At 41.7% G+C, this 23654-nt stretch overlaps 1 protein-coding gene across 1 annotated transcript; it reads left to right on the top strand.

Annotated features, from left to right (window-relative positions):
- Window positions 1-708: 708 nt before the first annotated feature.
- On the top strand, window positions 709-22560 carry BPNT2 (3'(2'), 5'-bisphosphate nucleotidase 2). Its single transcript, XM_084282796.1, has 5 exons — window positions 709-1195; window positions 13363-13522; window positions 14436-14531; window positions 16222-16383; window positions 17733-22560. The coding sequence occupies exons 1-5, from the start codon at window positions 812-814 to the stop codon at window positions 18008-18010; spliced, it is 1080 nt and encodes a 359-aa protein (XP_084138922.1). The 5' UTR covers window positions 709-811; the 3' UTR covers window positions 18011-22560.
- Window positions 22561-23654: the final 1094 nt, after the last annotated feature.

The following is a 23654-nucleotide window of genomic DNA, read 5'->3' as shown; positions in this document are numbered from 1 at the left end:
GCTGCATAGTTTATTACCCTTCGTTATTACTACATGAAATGCTGAAGCATGAAATCAATGAACGGAAAATGAGTGGTATATACTTAATGCCCCTCCTCTGACAGACAAGACTGCAGGAAGAAAAATCTTAAAGAGCATGGAAAGGTGGAAAACGATGAGGTTTTAATAGCGTAGAAAGTTAAATCCTGCATAGGTAAGAGTAAAACCCAGCTCTCTGGAATCCCGTTTCAAACTAAATGCTGCATTTGCTCCTTTCCTTCATTTGTAGCCTCTGCACCTCGCAGAGGGTGGGATGCTGATCTTTGCCACCGTGTGACGGCGATGCCTGTAAAATGGAAATGTAGAAACAGCGACGATATGACAGCTTCAGTTCCCAAAGACAACCTTTATTGGGGTCTGAGCTTTCACATTCTTGTGCACAGCAGCTTAAATCAATAAATACATAAATACAGAAGGCACACAGCGAGGAGCCGTAGTGCGCTCCCCTCACAGGCTCGCCTCAGGCCCCCCGCGCGCCATCACGCTCCGGGCTGCGGGCGGGGAGCACCCACCGAGACCCACCCGCGGGTCCCAGCCCGGCTCTACCCCTCTCTCCCCCGGTCCCCTCCGCTTCCCCCCGGTCCCCCCCCGTCCCTTCGGGCTATGCTCAGTGTGCTCAGCGCCGCCCCGCCTCCGCCTGACCCGGATACAGACGGGCGCCGCCTGCCCGCCGCGGTGCGGAGCCGGCCGGCCCCGCCGAGCGCAGGGAGCGGAGCCATGGGGCCGCGCTGAGCGCCCGCCGCTCCCCTGCCGCTCCCCCTCCCCGCCGGCCATGGCGCCCATGGGGATCCGCCTGTCGCCGCTCGGCATGGCCGTGTTCTGCCTGCTGGGGCTCGGCGTCCTCTACCACCTCTACTCCGGCTTCCTGGCCGGCCGCTTCGCCTTCTTCATGCTGAGCGAGCCGGCGGCCGGCGGGGCCGAGCCCCCTCCCCGCGGCTCCGCGGCCGCCGTGGACCTGCGGGAGCTGCTGGCCGTCTCCGTGCTGGCCGCCGTGCGGGGCGGCGAGGAGGTGAAGCGGGTCCGCGAGGGCAACGTCCTCAACGAGAAGGCGAAGGGGAAGACCCGCGAGGGAGCCGAGGAGAAGCTGACGAGCGGAGACCTCCTGTCCAACCGCAGGATGTACCACCTGCTGCAAGCCGCCTTCCCCGGCGTGCAGGTGGGCGACCGGCTGCAGCCCCTGCCCCTGCCCCTGCCCGGCCACGGGCTTGTTTCGGGTTCCTGGGGACGGGGAACGATACCTTGATACCCCCCCTTTTTTTCTTTTTCCTCTTCCTTCCTTCCTGCTGGCTTTGTGGCAGTGCCACCTCAGCGCTCGCCCCGCTGCGGGTGGTGGGGTGCAGAGGGTGGTGGGGGGCTCAGGGGGTGCCCAAGTGTTGAGGGGCAAAAAAAAAAAAACTTTTTCTGCTCCAGTATAAATGTAACCTGGTAGTGCTGTCTCAGCACACGTTTGGGACGCCCAGGTGAGCATATGCTGTTAACTTACTTTCCTAATTACCCTTCCCACCGGTCATTCTTCCCACTCTGTTATAGAGCCAGCAGTGGGGAGAGCATATGGAGATGTAATAGAGTGTAGAGGAGCGTAGTGCTGCGATACCTGAGGCTTTTGGGCTCTGGCCGAGCAGGTAAGCCAGCAGCTGTGCCACGACACAGATCGCTGCCCACGTGGGCAACACAGATTTGCTTCTCCTTCAGAGAAGCATGGCCCTCTCTGCCCTCGTTCACCTCCAAAACTTGGGTCTGGTATTTCAAGTTGCACCCAAACCAGCAACAGACTTACAGGCTTTTTAATTATTTTTTTTTCTGCTTTGTTTCTCCTTTTCGTTTAGTAAATGGGAACTTTTCTTCAGTCTTTTAATGTTAAATCCCTTAACTTTTTATTGACGTTTGAAATTGGTGGAGAACTTTGAGTTTGAAAGGTGCTGATTACATGCCTTTCCCGGACAGGTTGAGAGAAAAAGGAAAATAGTTAAGTTTACTTAAGCATAGTCACTATTTAATCAGTTTTCATTGACTTTTTGGAAGTTCCTTAGGGTGTGTTTGTTTTTTAAAAAGTATTGTAGAGACCGCATTGAGTATGTAATCTAAAAGAAACACCAGATCGATCGGTATTGGAAATAAACTTTATAAGTACTTAGCCTTTTTCTGCAAAAAAATTATAAAGGTTGTATTTCAAAGATTGCTGGCATTTCTGTCAATGGGAAGCCACCTTCAGAAGCCCTGCGTTAATGGATGAAAAAGTGTTGTTCCTCTTTCTGTTTTACTATTCAGTGCCCTCGTGGAGCTTGGCGTTATGGTATAGCTGTATGACTGCTGCTTGAAATTACACGTTTTCACCCTTCCACAGAAGGAGGGGCTTCATTCCTTTAGGTATAAGGGTTCTCTGTGTTACTTGAGAAGTTGGGGATTTGTTTGGCAATACTGAACTGAACTGCCTGCTCTCTGTCTGGTTGCCTGCACGAGCCCTGCTCGGGTGAGGGTCTGATGTGGGTCTGTTCCTCTCAGTGGCATTAAGTTTGACCATCTTTTTAAAAACTTTGGACTCCTTTTGATTTTCCAAGGAGTTGGCTTGTGCTGCTAGTCTTTAGAAATAGATGGCACTTCCTAAAGCACAGATATGTTCAGAAACACGATGTGAAATCAGAAATGCATGTGTGTGCATGCATCTGTAGAACTTGATAAAATTCGGGCGTATGCCCTCCTTTCCTCCCCGGTGCCCTGCTCCATTAGACTGAAAAAGCTTGAACATTGAGGAGGACGAGGAAGAGTTTATTTGAGAAATCTTTCAGCTGATTTAAAGTTGTTAAATCTGACAGGCCAGCTCTGAGATGTTTAGCAGCACATGATCTGAATAATAGCACCTTATTTCATGAGGCAAGTAAGAAATGTCTACTGAACTATATATGCTGATAACACACACTGTCTTGTAGTCTCTGGCATGCTGAAGATGTGTTCATAAGTATTTGTCCAAACAATTCATTTTACTATATATATGTTGTAGTATACACTTTCAGGTGTGAAGACAAGGTCATGTCAATGTGTAAATCCATCATATGAACCTTTAGCATGACCTGCCAAAAACTGCTGCTATTTCACCCAGCAGAGCTACAGTTTGAGTTGGTATGAATATGAGGATTGTATGGGATTTCCCGAGACACCTTTCATGTTGAAGCAATAAAAGACTGCATATTGCAGTAGGTGTCATGCTTTATAACTGCAGCCTTATCTCCAAGTACAGAAGGACACTCCAGCAGAAAAAAAAAAAAAAGCTAAGTCAAACAAAAGCTCTCTTCTCTTCTTGCTAGAGAAGCTACTGCTCACAAAAGGACTGATAAAAACTGAAAGAATGCAAAGAATTCTGAGGGTAAACTTAAGGAAAATTTTTATTTACTTGCATCATGGAAGCCTTGAGCCTAACGGGTGTCTCAGCATTTAAGCTGGTGCCAAATTCTGGCTTTCCACTGTTTAAAAATAACTAGGGGGAGAAGTCATTTGACTGAAATAAACTGAATTCAATGAGCAGTCTTGGATATCTTGCATTGTGCTGCTTGGCATAGCAGAAAACACATGCAGTCTGTCAGAAGCAGATCTCCTCCTAAGGCTTGATTATTAAGAGAAGATAGAAAGGCTTTGGCTTTTTTCTCTTCTAGAAGCTGAAATAAATCTGGGAAGATTCTCACAATCCTTACAGTTGTGGCTTATAAAATAACGTTCACAATTTGAGGGGAAGAAGAGGAAAAAATATGGAAAAAGACAAAAGCAAAGCATTTTGTAAAGCTGTTGTCTCTACGGAGGAACAGAAAGTCTGATACTTATGTTACCTGTTATGCTTGGTATAAATGGATGTGTTTGGTTTGCATCAGTTTATAAGCAAGACTATCAACAGCAAGGTTAGATGATACAGAAGAGTGGCAGATCAATTTGCTTTTGCGACTGCATAGTAAACTGAATGGTACTGAGCATTGTCATTATATTCCTCGGAAACAGGTGTGAGGAAGGGGCAAATCAGTTCCTTCTAACTCAGGTATTACCCAGTGCTGTTTCAGGACGGTCATGATCCAGTAGTGGATGTTTGCACACATCTCCTGTGAAACAGGTTTGTGCAGTTGATTTTAAAATACACTTCATGCTGAAATATATCCAGTGGTTTCTTCTGATAAAGTTGTCAACTGCAGTTACAGTTACAGGCTGGAGGTGTTTCCTGCTCCTGCACTAGAGTGTTGTCCTCTGCTATTCATAGTGCTGAGAACAAGTTGGGGTTTGATCCAGCTAAAATCATCCCTTCTGCTTCTTTCAACCTTTTTGTCGAACCATATTTATCTATTTTAGGCTACTTCACTGCTTTCTTGTTTGTTTCTCCATGCAGGCCCATTTACTCCTTGCTCTAGCATAGTGGTGGTGCGATAAGAAGTGTTGGAGCAGGAATCAGGTGAGGGGATTGAGGTGATGCTCAAGGCAGCCCTGCCTTGAGAGAGGGGTGGGAAGGTTGTTTCCAAATCCAGTTAGAGACTGGCCAGAAACATGAATGTGTGCTGTCCAGGAGAGTTTCTGGGTTTGAAGAATTGGTCTCGTGGTGCAGGAACTTCAGTTGTGTTGTCTGCTAAAAGAGCTTCTCTGAGTGCCACGCATCGGGGTCTTCCCATTTGGCAGTGTTCCTTGTCCTGGGATTGGTATCTGAATGCATCTAAGGTAGGAAATGTAAGACCAAAAAAAAGATCTAGGCATACCCTGGTTCACTTCATGCTGCAGCAATACCTGTGTCAGTACATCTGCAGGAGTGACTGGCAAGGGCGGTGCATACTCCTTAAACACGACCTTTGGTCAAAGTCGCTCTGTGCTCAGACTGTGGAAGAGCTGGTTTTAAAGCAGCACAAACAGTTCTGCTGTTTTGCTTCTGCACTATATTACCCTGATTTTCATAGACTTTGTCTTATTGACTCAAATGAATTTACCACACACTCTCGCTTTTGCAACAGTTTGTGTTCATTTTTGACCAGCACGTTGATGTATGTTCTGTAGTTGTGCCAGCTGTGTGTCTTGTTTTCTAGTATAAATACTAAGCAGAGAAATATTCTTCCTTTCTTTCTAGTTTATTGTGACTGGGATGGAAATCAAGCTTTCTCTGTCCCAGCCTTTCTCTTCAAGCATCTTCAAGCAGTCTTGGCACTGCCTGGAACCTGGCTGGTTCTTCTATCTCTTTCCCAATTAAGACAGATGATAAATAACTCATTTCAAGTTTGTGCGCAATAATGCTGAGATTGGGCATCAGTGTTTGAAATGGAAATTTAAGAACATGTCAGTTTTACTTTTAATGAGATGTTCCCCTAAATTAATTCAATTTTTTGAAGATGAATGTCTCTAAGCACTTTCTTTTTTCCTAGCTACCAGAAATATTTTCCAGGTTTAAACCTGCTGTTTGTAGATTTCTGGTTGCAGTGTCAACTATTGTAGTTACAAAACTGGAATTTCATCTAAGATTGCAAACTGCATCTGATATGGATTCAATGGGAGGAGACAGATACGTTAAAGAACTAGGTTTTTGAAAACAAAATGCTGCTTAAACTTCAGAAGGATTTCAGTGCTATGCAAAGTAAACACAGTTGTTTGTCCCTTTGTGTTGGAAGCAAGGTATGCTTAGTTCTTGGAGTTTTTAACAAAATTAACGTTCTTTTCACCTTCATGATCTTAGAAAGTGCCAACAGGCTCATGAGTAAAGCAAGAACTGTGAATGTTAATCTGAAATCCATCAGTAGGTGTTGTCTGGGCATACGCCTTCTAACATGGCTTTTAATTGATCGTAGTTGACTTTTGCAGGCGCTGTACCTAAACTGAAATGAAAGGCCGTAACTTTATGGTAATGGTTTCTGTGATTATCTCTCCAGATGTAGCTACCAGTAGTGTCCAGGAGACCCGAATCCTGTGCTGCTGCAGCTGCTCGCAGTCAGTAAGAGCTTCACAGCCCTGTTGTGTCAGTGTGCTTCTCCTCCTCTCTTACCTGGCTGGTGTCTGAAGCTGGGAAGTGGCAGTGCGACCCTTGTCACAAGCCAGACGTTCCTTTTTTTTTCTAGCCTGCATCCATACAGAACTGTAACCGTGAATCTTGCCATCTATCAAAACAGTCTGTGAACTAACGAGCAAGTGGCTTTATTACTTCTAGTTTTAGGTTTTAGTTGTTTCAAAAAATTACTGTTGGAAATTGTGTGGCTTCTGTGATTCATGCAGTTTCCTCTGTTGCCTTTCTGTTATTTTTACCAACTTTACCAACTTCTATTCATCATATGTCGGAAGAAGCAGATTTGTCATCTGATATGTCTTTATCTGTTAGTTGCACCCTGCTTCCTGCTGGCTTAATGACTGCAGCCGTGTAATGAGTTTCCGTAAGCATTAACTGGTGGCTTTTTGACGCTTTGGCTAGTCCATATTCTTTCCTGTGCACCTTGTCATCTTAATCCTGAGGCAAACCACTTTTTTTCGTTAAAATAATTGAAGGTGCAGTTGACAGTAGAGAGAAGTTCAAAACTTCTTCCTGTCTGGACTTCTGTGTCTTTAAAAATGCCTCCTTTGTCTGTGCCATAGCATTAGTATAGAAGTATTTGCTGTCTTCCTTTCAAATGAGAGCCAAGACGTGGCTAGCACTTTATGCCTTTTACTGTTTTACGTATTTGTGTACATTACTCATGTATATAAAAATACATCTTTATATGAATTCATATTTTGTTATTTTTGTTACCTTTTAACAAGCAATCTATTTGGAGAACCATGTCATTCAGCAAATTTCTTTGTCTCCTTTTGTAATGAAATGTACCCATATGAACTCAAGCGTAATCTTTCTGAAAGGCATGAAGAAGCTCACTTGCAAACACTATGTTCCCTTCTGGTATACTGTGGTAAATGAAAGGAGAGGAGGAACCCTTTCAAAAAGAAGCAGCCTGATCTTAGAGCGTCAATTTTATTGAATAAAACTGGAATTTTTGCCTGTGCTGGCAAGGCTAATATTCTAACTGTTTCAAGCTTTAAAGTATCTTAAGTATGTGAGTTTTGATTTCACTCATGACCTAACAAACCTGGCTGAAAACTAGCTAGCAGCCTGGAAAGGCAAAGAAGAAAGTGTATTTTGATTTCCAAGTTTGCTTTCTTTTCAGTGTCAAGTAGTGACAGAAGCTTTCAGGAAACAGTCTTCGTTTATGGTGAATTGCTACTCACCACCTCCAAACCCAAAATACTGAGGGGAAGGATTGCGAGTGGCCATTGCTGCCCGTGAACTAAGTCTTGGTGTGAATGCGATTGCTACCTTCCACAGCAGATTCTGGAGCCCTGTTTCTTAACCGGTATAAGTAGTCACAGGTACTTTACTCCCTTGCTGGGAATATGGTGATTTGTTGCTTCCTGGGAGTGCTTTTCCATCGTGCTGCTGCAGATGGTGCCGTTGGGTATCCCGCCTTGTTGAGTGGGTGGCTACTTTCAGAGGTTTCGGCATCTGATCAGTTCATGCAGTTTGCATATATACAGGTGCTGCAAGAAGATGAGGCAGTTTTCCCTCCAGTACCTTTTGAGGGAAAAGTCACAAGCTGAGCAAATGAGGGGGAAACAGCCCAGCCTCCAACCCAGTGGATGTGAGTGCCTTTCGTTCTTTGGAGCAAAGCGATAGCGGCGCTGAGAGAGAAGAGGCGTGAGGCTGCACAGGGGCTTGCTCAATCCCGAAGGCTGCTGGTGGAATTGCTTTCCCCTGGGTGGCAGCTCCTCTGAAGCACAGACAGATACAGCAAGTCATGTTCAGACCTGTGCAGCCACACAGCAGCAGGTCAGTGAGCCTTGCGAGTTGTGTGGTGTCCTCTTGCCAGTTGGTTCCTGGAGGGAATACCTCCAGGTGTCCACAGGAGACACCTCGAGTTAGCCAGGAAGAAGGCGTCCGGATGATTGTTGAGGGGTTATTGCTTACAAATATTTTTCTTTATTGATTTGATTTTGTCTCTCTGCTCTGTTCCTCTGTCTCCTATCACCTGAATACAAATGACAAAGTTTGAAGCTTGGGTGTGTACAATGCATATGTTGTGTAACAACCAATGAAGTGGCTGTGTCTGTTATGCAGTTATTAAAATGTCTGTTAGTATTTTTACTGATGTTCCCATGTGCTGTTTTGCCTGGGTATCTTATGCTTTTCATTTTCATGGTCCCATTCAAATCAGTGGACTTAACCATTGAGTTGATCTCTGTCCTCAAAATGCGGTACTTCCCCTTGTATTCGTATTCTAATTAGTGAACATTATCTTTTGTTGTTACCTGAACTGTTTTGTTTACCTTGAGTAGCTTAATTATCTGCTTTCCCTTTTATAATACAGGTGGCATAATATTTGTGTTCTGGTTTTGCTTTCTATTCTAATAAAAAAGCAGCGAGATTTAGATTTGAGAGGATACAATTAACAGATGGGGATGCTAACGCTTCCAGGAGTAAACATATATGCTACCTCATCTCTTTTTCAAGAGTTTGGATTATTTTTGTAGATAACACGTATGTCATATTTGGATGGATAAGGGAAGGAGGAGGAGCAATAAATTGAAATAAAATCCCAAACAGTTTCTAAAAGAAGCAAAGGTATTGGCTTTTTAAAAAAGAAAAAAGCTGTGTATTTTAAAAATCTTTGTATTTGAATAGAAACTTATATTTAACTTCTTCTTTCAGTTTAATTTCTCTCTGACAGGTGAGTTCAAAGGCAGAACTACATCCATGCCCTGCTCTTTCATACCATGCAGCCTGAGGTTGGTCACCTCACCCCAGCCATGCAGCTGATATTGAGGATGGTTTCCTAGATGGGGAGCGGCAACGGAGCCCTTGTGAAGAGCTGGTGGGGATTAGTCCCACACAGGACAGTGAGCCCCTGTGAGCTGCCATAAAGCCTGTATGTAGATGGGCCTGCTGGACACATGCCCATAGTGTTGAATGCATCCACACGGCTCTGTAGCTTGCTGTCTGCCTTCCTCCTGAGCAAGCAGACCCAGGTTTCTCTCTCCAGCGTGCAGGAGGAGAGTGTCTTCTGTGTGGTGGATTAGTTTCCTTAGGCTTGGGAATGCCTCCATATTTTGGAAGGCACACTTCTGTCTGATCCAGGTGTTGCTGTTGAACCTTTTCTGGCTCCTGAGAGCAGCACACCTCGCTTGTTACAGGATGCATACACATTTCTAACCCATTTATAGAAGGTTCTCTGCTGGCAAAAATCAGCCAGATTACCGAAACTCATGAAGTAACTTTTGTCGACCTTTCAGCAGTAGTCTGTTCACTGATTTACATATGTTGTTTTAAATTTCTGTGTTTGATGTGGCTCTTCTTTGCAAGGAGGGCCTTCCCTTCAAACATAATTAGGGAAGATTATTAAAAATGTTATGCTCTGTGTCAGTGGGCAGCATGCAGAACTTCCTGAGATGGGCTCTTACTGCTTGCAGCTATTAGGTGACTGCCTCCCAATAGCTCTTTATTTTTGTCTTCTGCTTGCTGCCTCAAATTCTTGTGTGATGGGTTCTTTTTAAATCTGACTCTTAGGAGTAGGGGTATTGGGATTACGTGACAAGGTTTGGGTAGTGGGGGTTGCAGGGGTGGCCTCTGTGAGAAAAGTCCAGAAGCTGCCCCGTGTTTGATAAGGGCCAGTGTTAGCTGGACCTGCTGCTGGCTAGACCGGAGCCAATAAGCAAGGTTGTTTGCACCTCTGTGAGAGGAGAGTTAAGAAATAGGGGAAAAAAAACAGCTGTGCCATGGCAGCTGGGAGAGTGAGGAGTGAGAAGCAGCTCTGCTGCAGCCCCCCAGGTGAGTGCAGCAGGAGGTGCTCTAGGCAGGCAGCAGCAGTTCCCCTGCGGCCTGTGGAGAGGCCCCTGGTGGAGCAGGCTGTCCCCCTGCAGCCCATGGGTCCCACATGGAGCAGATCTCCACACTGCAGCCCCCCTATGGGTGGAGGAGCCCCCGGTGGAGCAGGTGGATGTGGCCTGGGGGAGGCTGCGGCCCATGGAGAGCCCCCGCAGGAGCAGGCCCCGGGCCGGAGCTGCAGCCCGTGGAGAGGAGCCCACGTAGGAGCAGGGGGTTGGGGGGAGCTGCCGCCCACCCGTGGGGGACCTGTGCTGGAGCAGTTTGCTCCTGGGGACTGGATGGACCCCGTGGTACGGAGCCGTGTGGGAGCAGTGCTTGAGGAGCTGCTGCCTGTGGGCAGCCCCCGCAGGCTCAGTTGGGGAAGGATGGCATCCCGTGGGAGGGACCCCACAGGGAGCAGGGGCAGAGAGGGACCAAGAAGGAGCAGCAGAGATGCAGCATCAGGGACTGACCGCAGCCCCCATTCCCCTGCACTGCTCAGGGGAAGGAGGTAGAAGAAGATGGATGGGAGCAGAAAGAAGGTGTCCTTAGGGTTTTTGTTGTTCTTGTTGTTTTTTCATTGCTCTAGCTTGTTAGTAGTAGGTAACACATTTTATTAATCACCCTATGCTGAATTTATTTTGGCCATGACAATGACTGTTGAGGGATCTCCCTGTCGTTATCTCAGCCCTTGAGCCCTTTCCATCCCTTTTCCGTTGAGGAGGGGAAGTGAGAGAGAGGTTGTGGTGGAGCTTGGCTGCCCAACTGGGTAAAGCCACCATGGTCAGCGAAGTTATCTATGTGATAGCAAGTGTACAGACTTGCAGCTTTATAATTATGTACAGTAATACAACAGTTTGACGGAGAGTATGCTGCTGGAAAAACTTTGACAAAAATGTTTGGCATTGTGGTGGTCTATCTACCATAGCTACTCTTGATTTCTGAGTGAAGACTTGACAATATAGTCAACAACATGGCTGTATCACTTCAGAAAATACTGAAACTTAAGGTCGTGGCCTCTGGAGGCTTCCAACAAATGAGAATGACATGGAGGAACTGAAAATCAAGCAGTAAGGTATGCCATCATCTTGACACAAAGATCTGTTTTATTGTTATATTCTAATTCATTAGAAATAGATGAAGATAAGTTCCCAGCTTTAAGGGCTTGGTGATCTTCTATAAGGCAACCATGTCGTGCAAAGCCTGTAATGTAGGTTCCTAACAATATATAAAAAAATCTAGTAACCATGTGGTAGAATGGCTGTGAATTTCTACTTGGACTATGACTGATACTCAGCCAAGGCTACAGAGTAAATGGTAATATGAAGGGGAGAACTGGTGGCCTGCAGAGCAAGAGACCAGCAAGTGGAGCTAGTGTCATGGGATCTCTGCAACCACATTATTATCTTTCTTTTTTTTCTTTTTTTTCTTTTTTTTCCTGGTAGGTTAATTATGGCTGTTGAGAGAGACCGCTAACTAGCGGTATAAATGCTGCAACGTCATGGCCACAATAACAAATTTTGAACTAGCAGGAAGTCTTTGAAAACAATGCCTTTCAGATACGTTGAGCCTTTTCATTTTACTGTAATGTTACAACAGGTTTAACAAGAGATTATTTTGTTTGTTTGTTTGTTTGTACTTCTCAGGATTGTTTCCAACCCCCTTAACTTCTTGGAGACAACCTTTATTCTGTTGAGGATTGTTTATTTATTTATTCATTTTTTTAATGTGACTTCCTATGGTGGTGCTTGATTTGCCGTAGTGGAACTTGAACTGCCAGGAGCTTGTGTTGAGCTTGCCAAGTCTGTGGAACCGTTCATCTTGATTTTGCAGGACCATTACCCCCAGGGGCGAAAACAATCATCAGGTTGATTGTACAGTGACGGATGTTTAATTTGTAAATGTCATGGCAACTTCAGGGGCTCTGTTCGGCACGCAGTGCTTCAAATACTGGTTTTACATGAAAAGACAGCTATGACGTATGGCTGGAGTTGCTGCAGTTCTGCTTGCTTCTTTTTTTTTAATTCTCTTGGACAAGGCGGCCCTTAACCCGTTGCTGATAATCTGTTACAGTTGAGGTGTGATGTCTTTTCTTGTCATGATGTGAATTAAGTAAAAATCCTGCTGATACAAAGGTTGTTACATTCAAACGTAACCTGATTGTTTCTTTATTTTCCTTACTTTTCAATGTCACTTGCCTACAACATCTGTAATAGGTTTAGTCTTAGCATATTTATCTGATCTAGCAGTTGGATATCTGTATCTAAGCTAATAGTCTAGACTCTGTGTAGTAAGTAAGGGGAAAGCACAAGAAGGATGTGGGGCTGTTAGGGTGGGTCCAGGGAAGGGTCACGGGGATGATCAGAGGGCTGGAGCAGCTCTCCTATGAAGACAGGCTGAGGGAGCTGGGGTTGATCAGCCTGGAGAAGAGAAGGCTCTGGAAAGACCTTACAGCAGCCTTTCAATATATAAAGGGTGCTTGTAAGAAAGACAAAGGAAGACTTTACTAGGGAATGTAGTAGTAAGACAAAGGGTAATGGTTTTAAACTAAGAGGGTAGATTTAGATGAGATAGAACAAATAAAACTTTCACAATGAGAGTGATTAGGTACTGACACAGGTTTCCCAGTTAAAGCTGTGGATGTCCCGTCCCTGGCAGAGTTCAGAGTTTGGTTGGGCAGGGCTTTGAGCAGCCTGATCTGTTGAAAGATGTCCTTGCCCATGAGTGCTTTAATTCTGTGATTCTATGAAACACTTTCTGGTCAATAAGAAAATTCGTGAAGCTAGGCAACAAGTGGCAGTGAGGTTAAATGGGACATTTGACTGCTGTTTTTAAATGTTCCTTATGGGTTGCCTTAGGTTCGTACCTCAACATACCCTAAAGACAGACAAGAAACGTTAACTTCTTTATAAAATAACATACATCTGACAGTTGTGTCAAGGTTACATCCAGGTGAGCTGCTTAAATTGCTAGTCATAACTCAATTTTGGAGGCAGGAATGCAACCTAGAATTCTTACTCCCCAAAGTCATACCACAGTCTGCAAAATATGTATTGCTAAAGTGTCTGCGCATTTGAATCTGCATTTACTGATCTGTGTAAGTGTGATATTTGACCCCAACTATAGCTGTGCACTGTGCAAGTGTCCAGAATTGAATGTTCTGTTTGTAGTCCTTGAAGCAACTGCATTTAAATTCTGGTTTAAAAAATGCAATTCCTACAATGAGAGTGTTCCGTAGAAAGCGTTGCAGCCAGAGAAATGGTGTCCAGCTGTGGTGTCGTTCACAGCAAAACTTTGAATTCTATTTTCTCATTGTTTGGTGCATGATGTTAGTAACTTTTCAGTTCCTGAAAAATGTTCGTTCCTAAAACAGTTCATGCTCTTTTAGCTTGAGGGGAAGGGAGAAAGAAAATATTTGAACACACCTGTAATTTTCCCAGTACCACAGCTGCTGTGTATGATAAACTAATGTGCCTACCTTTGTTGTCTTGTAGATAAACTCTGAAGAACATGTTGATACAGCTGATCAGGAGACAGTCTCTTGGGATCGCAGTATACCTGAAGAAATAAAACAAAAAATACAGCCTAAGGAGGTTCCAGCAGAAAGTGTTACTGTCTGGATCGATCCATTAGATGCTACACAAGAATACACAGGTAGCTGATTCTTGTTGACAAATCATGTGTGTAATTCTGATGTCTGCCTTTTATACTGGAGACAAAATAGTAAGTATTTAAAGTGGCACCTCTTGTTCAAGTGTGCTATATTACAGCTAGTGGGATGTAATTGAACAAATTGTATAATGACATATCAATAGCTGTCAGACTGTAGCATTCACTTTTATTTGTGCCAACTCCGATAACTTTGGTATTCCTTCTAATTAATTGCTAAAATGAATGGTAACTGTTGTATATGGATTCTGTTGGAATTGCACATTTGTTTACATTTCTTTATTTCTATTATTTTACTGTGGCAACACTAAATATCTCTTTTTTCTTGTTTCTTTCTGTAAAGGAAAGGATAAATTAATATATTAAATTTAACTTGAGATAAAAAGGTTTCTGTTACAGTTTAAAAAAATACGTAATTGAGTCTCCCTCTTTTTCATGTTTTAAGATGTCATATAAGCAGTGTAGGGCAATGCGAATAAAATTTTAGCTGATAAATAGAACAAACACAACTAGATGGGGATTTTTTTTGTGAATATTTCATTGATCCCATCATCTTTTCAGGTGAATGTTCTTCAGTGGTTGAATTTTTCAGCTTTGGACCAGTAGGGGATAGGGCAAGGGGCATGGAAGGGAGAATTTAAGGACACAGATTTCCGTGAACGTACATCTTATAGGAGACACAATTGTTAACATTAATTCTAAAATTTCTGGAAAGCTTCAAAGTCTTCAAAATCTTTTTGTAACTGCAAGGTTTTTTGAAATGCAACAAAGTTACATAATTGTAAGAGTTAGAAAGTAGGCTAGTCTTCAAAGAGCCATGTTTCTGTAATGTTAGGTCTACTTTTCTTTTTTGTTCTTAACGTCTGTCCGTGAACCTGCTCTCTTATTTGGCCCACAGAGAATCTTCGGCAGTATGTCACAACGATGGTTTGTGTGGCTGTAAATGGTAAACCAGTAATAGGAGTGATACATAAGCCGTTCTCAGCATATACAGGTACCTTTATTCCTTTATGTATTTCTGACTTCTTCAATCATAGTCCTAACTAAAATGTAATGTTTGAGGAAATGTCTGTAGATACAAATGAGGAAAATAGTACCAGGGTGCAAAAGAACACTGCTGTAGACCTCAGAATTAGAGATCAATGTGTTCTGTGCTGTAAAACCACAAAGGAAAATGCTGCCTGTGTCTAACATAAAAAATAATGCCTTTAAAACAAAGTAACTGAAAATATGTTTAAGAATTAAGCTCCATTCATTAGGAGCACTTAGAGCAAACCAAAGAAAGTGAAGCCTATGCATACTGACTGCTCTTACGCGTGCTGTTAGACTTTAGTCTACTTGGTTCCTGCAGCAGCAGAAGTTGGATCCATAAATTTACAGCTAGGAGCTGGTGTTTATTCAATATGGATAACATAAATAAAGGACCTTAATGGCAACTGTTTGTATGTATCAGGCAAGACTTCAATAAGACGTAGCCTTATTGAATATCTGACATGTTGTTAATGCACAACCCTGGCCTAATTAAATCTTTAGTACTAAAGATTTAATCACTGAGGATGGCTAAAAGTTTGGCACTGTGTGTGTGTACTTCTGAATGTTTCAAAGTAGTTTTACTGTTCACATCTTCTGTACTATACACTTAAAACAAGAATTTCTCTTCTTGTTTTTCCCTTAGGCAATACTGACCTCTAGAGTTGTAAAATTGTGCAGTAGTTCTGGCACAGAAACTAAGACTGTATTTCAGTGCCGTTTTTCAGCACCATAATTTTGAGAACTTAACTCCTTTAACAGCAGTAAAATGTGACATGTTCAGACATGGCATTAGATGAAATGCAATTAATTCTGTCATTCCATGTGAAGAGTGTTCATTTTCCAGGCTGGAAATACCAATGTGTTGTGAGTAGGATTGTTCCTAGTAGTACCACTCCAATATATAGCAATAAAAGGCAGTCACTATTGTTAATACACATAGCTCAGTCTGTTGCCATACAATCTGGCCCTCTACTGAGATAAAATTGCTGGTTAGTCTGCTAAGTAAATGTCAAATTAGTGTTTAGGGGATGCCAACTTCCAACCTTGGCTTTGAACCTCACAATGAAGCAAGTGGGAGGCTGCATATTCTAAATCCATTGCTCCAAAACACAATATCAGATATTTTCACTTCCTTATTCATTATTATCCTTCTGAGCAAGAAGACTTATGGTAACATTTTTGCTCCTCTATTTTCTCTTTTGAAGGGCAGTGGGGCTTTTTGTTTTTATGAAAGTGTTGTTTGAGGAAATTTGGATATGTATTTGGCACAGAACTATCTTCTTAATTTTTGTGGCTTTCCAATTGTGAGTTTTATATATCACTACTTGGGATTTTTCCTTATTCGGATTTTGCAATTATGTCACAGGCATATTCAGGCATGAAGTAATGTCAAAGACACTCAGATTTGTGCATGTGTGGGGAAGAGCTGTTTCTTTTTCTCCCGTGCTCCTGTGCACACATGGACATGTGCCTGTTCCTTGGGTCAGCCCTAACTTTTGCTGTTAAAGAGGGAAATTAAAGTAAAATTAAAGTAAAATTTAAAGTAAGAGAGAGGGATCACTTTCATTTTTTCAGGTAGGTATCCTTTTATCTCTACAAAAGGCAGTCTCTGTTAAGAGTAAAGCTTAGCAGAATTTGTTTTTCTCTTGTAGCCTGGGCAATGGTGGATGGCGGGTCAAACGTAAAAGCTCGTTCCTCCTACAATGAGAAAACTCCAAGGATTATTGTATCCCGCTCCCATGCAGGAAAAGTGGAGAAGGTTGCACGGCAGACTTTTGGAAATAAGACTGTGATAATCCCCGCTGGTGGAGCAGGTTTGGTTCTTTAAGCATCCTATCCATTTTAGGGCTTTCAAATGATCTAATGGGATAGCTGTTACTAGACAGAGGGGTACAACTGTGACATCCCCTCTTTCTCCTCTTACCTTCTATTCTCCATGTTCACAAAAGCAAGCAATAGGGACACAGTTTCTCCTGAATGTAGACATGTAAATGCAAACCTAATTCTAGCTTTAGGTAATTCATAAGTTAATATGTGAATCTAATCCTGGATAAACAATGTTACTTTGGTCCCATTGAACACACTGATGTGTGTTCACTGAAGATAATGATGCCTGTGAGTAAGGAAGGGGGATGTGTGACCAAATAAAGAATCATGGAAGAGAATCAGTTTGTTCTTAATTAATGAGTAGTACATTAATTAAACAATATTTTAAGGAAAAGCCATTGAAGATTGGTACTATTTCTTGCATCTATGTCAAATAGAAAGATATTGTCACTGAAGCCCATTGTTACTTGTCCCATATTCAGTCCAAAGAAGTTTTAGCTATGTTTTGTTTGATTATGCAATATCCTCTTGCATTTTACTGGCAGAATGCAAATACGTGAGACACCAGTGCAAAGCAATAGCTGTTTGTAAGTCTCGCAAAAGCCGTGCAGAACTCAGATTTTACAGAAATGTATCTGTCTTTAGTGTGAAAAGCTAGAGAGAATTATCTTGCACCGGTTCTTGATAATGAATGAATCTAAATGAATTTTCTTTTGATAGAGGTGATGATTATATTAACTGATTATATTAGATCTTTTCCTGGTCTTGACTGTATGAGAAGAAAAAGATACAGCTTAACAAAACAAGAATACTGGTTGAACAGTTAAAAATAGAAAAAGAAATCCATAAAATAAAGAATACAGTTTTGAGCAGTGACTTCATACTGTATAATGTATGATAGAAGAAAATGGCCCTGAGCTAAGTTGTTGTAATAGACTGGTGTATGCATCTTTCTTCTAGTGTAATAAAAAGGCAGAAAGATGGGAGGCTTCAGTGTGATGTAGTGATTGAAAAATGAGTAAGTGAACGTAAAAGCAAAACTATGTTCAAGCCTATAGACTTATCTAGAGACTCATTAAAAGATCTAAACTTTTGTAACACACTGGTAACGGCTGTCTAAAAAGAATCTTGGGGGGTCTGTTTTCGTTTTGTTTTATGGGTGAGATGGCAGGCAGGTTATTGGTGCTTCCACCATTATACTGGACTAGCGTGATGTAATTCATGACATTACTTTGCTGTAGCTTGCATGTGTATATTGTGAACACTGCTAGATTTTTCCTTTGTGATGGAATTGGGAAACGTGGTTTAACTTTCTTATTCCAATCAATTCTTGTAGGTTATAAAGTGCTGGCCCTCCTTGACGTAGCTGAAAAGAATCAAGAAGAAGCTGATGTGTATATCCATGTCACCTATATTAAGAAGTGGGACATCTGTGCTGGAAATGCGGTGTTGAGAGCATTGGGTGGCCATATGACTACCCTGAATGGTGAAGAAATCAGTTACACTGGCTCAGATGGCAATGAGGGGGGACTTATAGCCAGTATCAATATGAACCATAAAGCACTGATTGAAAAACTTCCAGATCTGGAAGAAACGTCACACAAACTTGACTGATGGAGAAATACAAGTCATGCTTTTGTAAGCCTCCAGATGCTCTGACTGAAGAAGCAAGTGTGAAAACCTGCTGGGAAAGATGCGCAGCAAAGCAGTTTGGTGTGGGTTTGGGGACTGTATTTGCATTGGGTTTCTTCAGTGGTGGTATTTAAAAATAAAACAATTAAAAAAAAAATAAAAACAACACAGTAATAATAATCAGAAGTAGGAAGGGCACTGACTGCCTCACCCCTCACTTTCCATGTCTTTTTTTTTTTTTTTTTTGACTGTTTTCATTCAGTTCTTATATTCAAGGTGCATATACAATATATATTTGTGAACATAGGTGAATTAAAGAAAGATCCAAATTGTTTCATAAAATAACCTCAGTAGTTCTCCGAGGAATTTCTTGAAATCTTTTACATCTTACTGTAGTTTTAGCAATTCTGTAATGAATTAGGTAGAAACAAAGATTGATTTATATAGGCATTTGATAACTAAAAAAATCAGGAGGAAAGATGGCCCTGTGTTCTGTATCCCCTGAACAGAATTCATAAGGTTGACACGCATTTATATACAGCAATGGTTTATCTTGGACGGAGTGGCACTCTTTCTGCTTTTTAAGAGGAAACAAAAATGTACTGTTTTGACTTTTTTTTTTTTCCTGAAGATGTAAACCAGTTTAATTCAGATGAGTTGTGAATATCAGTGTTTTATTAATCAGTGTAATTATTTCCATATAACTTTTTAAAAGAAGGCAATGTTTCCTTGTATAGTTTTTAACAGTTGATTCTTGTCCTTGATGATTTCTCCGTACAGTGTTGAAGATGCATGCTAGATCTTCTTCTAATGTAGGGCTTGTTCATCATTTGGCATTTGTACTTATAGAAGCAACCTCTTTGGTACCTGTTTATTTTGGTTTTCCCCATTCAATAGAGTCCTATGAAATGAGTTTGATGGAAATAATAAGTTGATTGGTCATTTCCATTTACAACATGAAATATAAACTCACATTTTATTTTCTAAAACCTCAGAACTAACTTTATTCTTTCTTAGGTTAAGGGGTGTTCTTTTCTGCAGAAAGCTCTTGAGTTATCCCAAATGGCTTGTGGTTACTTGATTCGTGGAAACTTAATATATCATTTCCCTTAAATTGAATCTTTTTAAGCAAGTTTGAAGAACAAGCGGTCCTTCAAGTACACCAGAGTCCACAAAACCTTACTGAAAAATGCTCTTTGTCAGTCCAGTTTACGCACAACAGAACATGGGCCCTTTGATACCAAATAACAAATTGTTGTACCTCTAAAATGGTTATGCTTCTGCAGATAGAAGTCTAACTGTCTGTGGTGGTGTTCTTTGTACACCTCTGAAGGGATTTCAGAAAGTTAAAACATACTTGTTATTTCAATTATCAATAGATAAGCTTCCCACCTCTTCTCAATTCTTCAAATATTTGTTTGAAATTTATTCAGTAGAAACATAGGCTATTTAAAATATATATTCTTTTTTTTATTTTAACTTATTTCATCATACTATTCTCATTAAAAAGAGGTTTTTCCTCCTTACGTTAAATGTTAATAGTGGAGAATGTCATAATACCTCTTTTAATGATCTTCTGTCTTATGTTCACATTTCCAAAAGACCTCCTCAGATGTTGCATGATTACTGATACAGATGTTAATTTCGTAAACTTACTGGCAAAGCAGACTGAAGCTTAGTCCTACTAGCCTTTGGTACGGGTAGGCTTTTTTTCTTACATTGTTTTTCCAACATCGACACAATTGCTGCTATTTGAGAATACCTTCTACACATGTAGATAATATACAAAGCAACTTAACTTCATTTTTAAGTTTAATGACCTGCTATATGGTATGACAAATAAGTGAATGTGGCCTTTAAAAAAGGGGCTGATTTATTTTTAAAAATTTGTTGAGCTTCCAAACCTCAGCACATAACAAAAATCCAGGTATTTATCAAGACTTTACTAATACTTGGCAAGAAGACTGTAGCTTTTTTTTTTTCTTATAATTATTTTCCCTTCAGTCTGATACAAGTGGCTTAAAGCGTTATTAAAAAAAAAAAAAAAAAAAAAGCATTTCTGCTGTTTAGTAGTTAAAGAACATGGATTAAAATGTAAGCATGAGAAATAGCCATAGTTGGGCTAGTATTAAAACGTGTGTGTCACAGAGCTTGGCTGCACAATGTTTAAATAGACAGCTAAAGTCCCTGGGAGGTGGCTGGTTTTGATTCAGGTTGAAAGCATGTCTAAACTTAGCTTGTGAAAATGTGACTGCTTTTATTTTGGTTGCAGTCCCATCACTTCCTGCATAAGCTGTGATCAGACTTAAGTTCTGCATGAGAAATGAAAAGTAAGGTAATGTTATGTACACTAAAGGGGCTTACTAGGATTTTCTTTGAAGGTACACAGCAGTAAACAGAAATGTTTGCCTAAATTATGAAGTTAAAGACCTTTGGAAGATAAAGGTACAAAGAAGAGCCCTAGCTTTCCTTTTCTAGTTCCCATATGCTGGCTGAAATCCCTAGTTTTTCGTTAGGTGGATATATACTTGTTCCAACCTGTTTGTATCCTAAATTGCTTTGCTGCATTGGATCTCAGTGTTTGATACCTTTCTGCTTCGGGCCCCTTTTTGACCCAATCTCACTTCCTGTGGCAGTGAAGGAAAGGTGAGGGAGAAGTGCTTCTGGCACAGCCTGAGCTCAGGCAGCTGCCCCACAGCCAGGCCCTGCGGTGCTGTTTGCAGCTCCCAGCCTGGCTGCAGGGAGTGTGGTCAGGCCCCAGTCAGTATCGATTTATAATGTAAATGCAACTCTTGCACAGACCAGCAGGTGTTCAGAAGTGCTTGCTTAGTGCACGTGTGCCAGTGCACTTTGATATTCCTGTGTACAGTATTGACAACCCATGCATCTTATTTCTTTGACCATGTCTACACTCCTTTCTAAAACACTTTGCCATCCTGGCTCAAATGCTTGTTTGGTTTCACCTCTGTGGATGTAAGAGAAGCTTATTGTCTGAGATCAGACTGTAGCAGTGTCTCGCTGCCTGGCATTGTTCTGCACCTGCTAGCCTTTTCCACATAAAACTGATGTAGCGTTTTCAGGGATGCTACTTAAAACAATTGCACAGCATAGGTGGGTCCTACAAAAGTGTCTTTTCTAAAAATTGGAATTTAAAAAACTTCACAGTAACATTCTAGGTCCAATCAAGGGAAGTAAGAGAATGTATTGTGCTAGCATTGCTTTTCACATGATGTCTTTTTTTTTTTTTTTTTTCTTTGGGTGGATATTATGATTACGGTAACTGTCAGTGAAATTATTCTAATGCGGTGTGTATTTTCTCTTTTTCCTTCTGCTACAAAGAGTGGATGGTAGCATAGATGATACCTAGTACTGTACCAAACGTCCTAACTTGCATTCACTGAATGTTTTATAAATACATGGACACAGAAATAAAGGGGTTGAATATTGTACTCAACTGGTATTGAGTTTAACCTATTTGCAAGACTTTTACAGGTAGATTTATGGAAGCACTGTTTGTTCTGAACGATAAAGCACATAGTAGTAATGAAAATACGAGCAGAGATAGCTTATGTGAATGATGAATGAACCATGTGGATGGAGCTAAGAAATCACCTAGTGATGATGTTTCATGTATTTGCTTTTACCTTACAGTCATTAAGAATAGACTAATTGGCTTCAGGTGCGAGAAGAGATGTACATGTATATTTTTTGGAAATGGCCAGTTATTGGAGATAAGTTATGAAGAAGAGTCAGCACTGATGTTCATGTCTGCATTTTTGTTTATAAACAAGTGTATCCTAACATCTTTGTAGCATCTTCTTATCTGTTGGAGTCTCACAGCAGTGGTGCAGTGCTGTTGTAACCTGGTTTAACCAAGTAAACCAAGCACCCTGCATCCCCAGAGCAGCGCGACGAGGAGGGACTGATCTGTGCTGGGCCCCATCTGGGTTATTTTCCCTAGATGTGTCTGTGCTGGAGAAATTGTAACAGAGAACACTTATTTTCCATTTCTGGCTTTAAATTGCCTTGCTAGTTTCATTTCCCTTTCAGAGGTTAGATAATCATACAGTTGAAGTTTACCCACAGATAAATGCCTGTGATTGTAGGCTCTGGCAGGATGAGGGGGAAAGTGCCTCTAACACAGGGGAAGACTGAACAGCTTCCTTTCAGGCCAGTCAGACCAAGTCTTATTTCAGGGCTCTGTTGTGCAGACTGAGGTCCATTGACAAAATTATGAATTCAACATTGCCAGAATGATCATAGTACAATAGTCAGCTTAATAACCAAGTGCTAACACCTGCTGCCAGTCTTCTCACCCCACAAACTGCCAATGCCTTTCAGGGCTCATACCCAGGGGCACGAAGCCTGCTACTTCGTGGTTTTCAGACGTCAAGGGGCAGCCACTTTTCCTCTCATTGCTGTTCCTCATTTGTGCCTTCTTGATCCTTGCACCTTTCTTAGTCCATGTGGACAAGAAAGATGAGGGATCAGAGGTGGAAACTCCCTGAAAGAGAGGACCACAGCAACAAACTATCCTTCACATTTCATTCTGAAGCTGGTAGTTTGGGACCAAGGCCTAAGCCTTGGCCAAGGCCTTACCACAGCTTTTTTTTTTTTTTTTTTTTTTTAATGGTCTGCAGCTGATGAAGCCCCCTTTCAGATAAGACTGTTTTCAGCCATTGGTTGTTGCTGTGTTTCCCCACCCAAGGGATGAGCAACACTCTGGCATTTTTCCTGTTATCCCACCAAGTTGTGTTACCATTTTCCAATTGTGTACCAAATCAAAATGACAATTCTATAAATAAAACTCTGAAAATATTGGACTGCGAGGGTGTTTTTCTATATATTTTCTTTCTGTTGGGTGTTTCTTGTTTCTCTGTGCACCAGATTTTTTTCCTGTTAATAACATAAGGCAGCTTCAGCTGTGCTACATGTATGTCCGTCCTGTGTGCACGGCTCTCTGCCTGAGGGATTATCCTTGTTGACAGGTTCAGTCATGTTATGGTGAATATAGAGACCTCCACGGCTTGTGTTTTCATATGTGTTTTATTCTGAAAGTTGATGGATTTATATGATGGAAAAGTTCCTGGAAATTCCCCATGTTCCTTGGATCTGAAGTTTTCCTTCCAACTTCATCTCAAATACTTCTGAACTATCTTTATTCATTCTGCCTATCTTTTGTTTCTGTGACTTTCTTGTTTCCTGCCAAATTCTACCATTAGTAGCCCTGTTTCTGATCATGCACCATTCTTTATAAATGAAACCATGGAGTAAGTTGACAAATGTTCAGAGAAGGTGGTTGCCACCCCTACCAGTATGTACAAGAATGGATGCAGAATGATGTCACGTATCATCCTGGCAACACTGGTCCTGATTCTCTGCTGATTTTCATCTTTTTAAGAACCAAAGTTGCCAGACAGCACCTGTGCCAGCACGGTCCTTTTAGCAGTCACAAAAGCTGTTTTAGCATTCAAAAAATTATGCTCTGGCACTAACAACGATTATACATACTACTAAATGGTTTCAGACTCCAAGGCAGAGGTGCTACATGTGGACTGCTGGCTGAGAAGTGTCCTGGGATCACACAGACTACCGAACTGTGAATGGGAAATTTTTAGAGATGGAG

Source organism: Netta rufina, assembly GCF_964035555.1.
Source record: "Netta rufina genome assembly, chromosome: 2".
Classification (NCBI taxonomy): Eukaryota; Metazoa; Chordata; class Aves; order Anseriformes; family Anatidae; genus Netta; species Netta rufina.
Note: the sequence above shows the minus strand (reverse complement) of the source record. Positions and strands in the feature narration are given on the sequence as shown.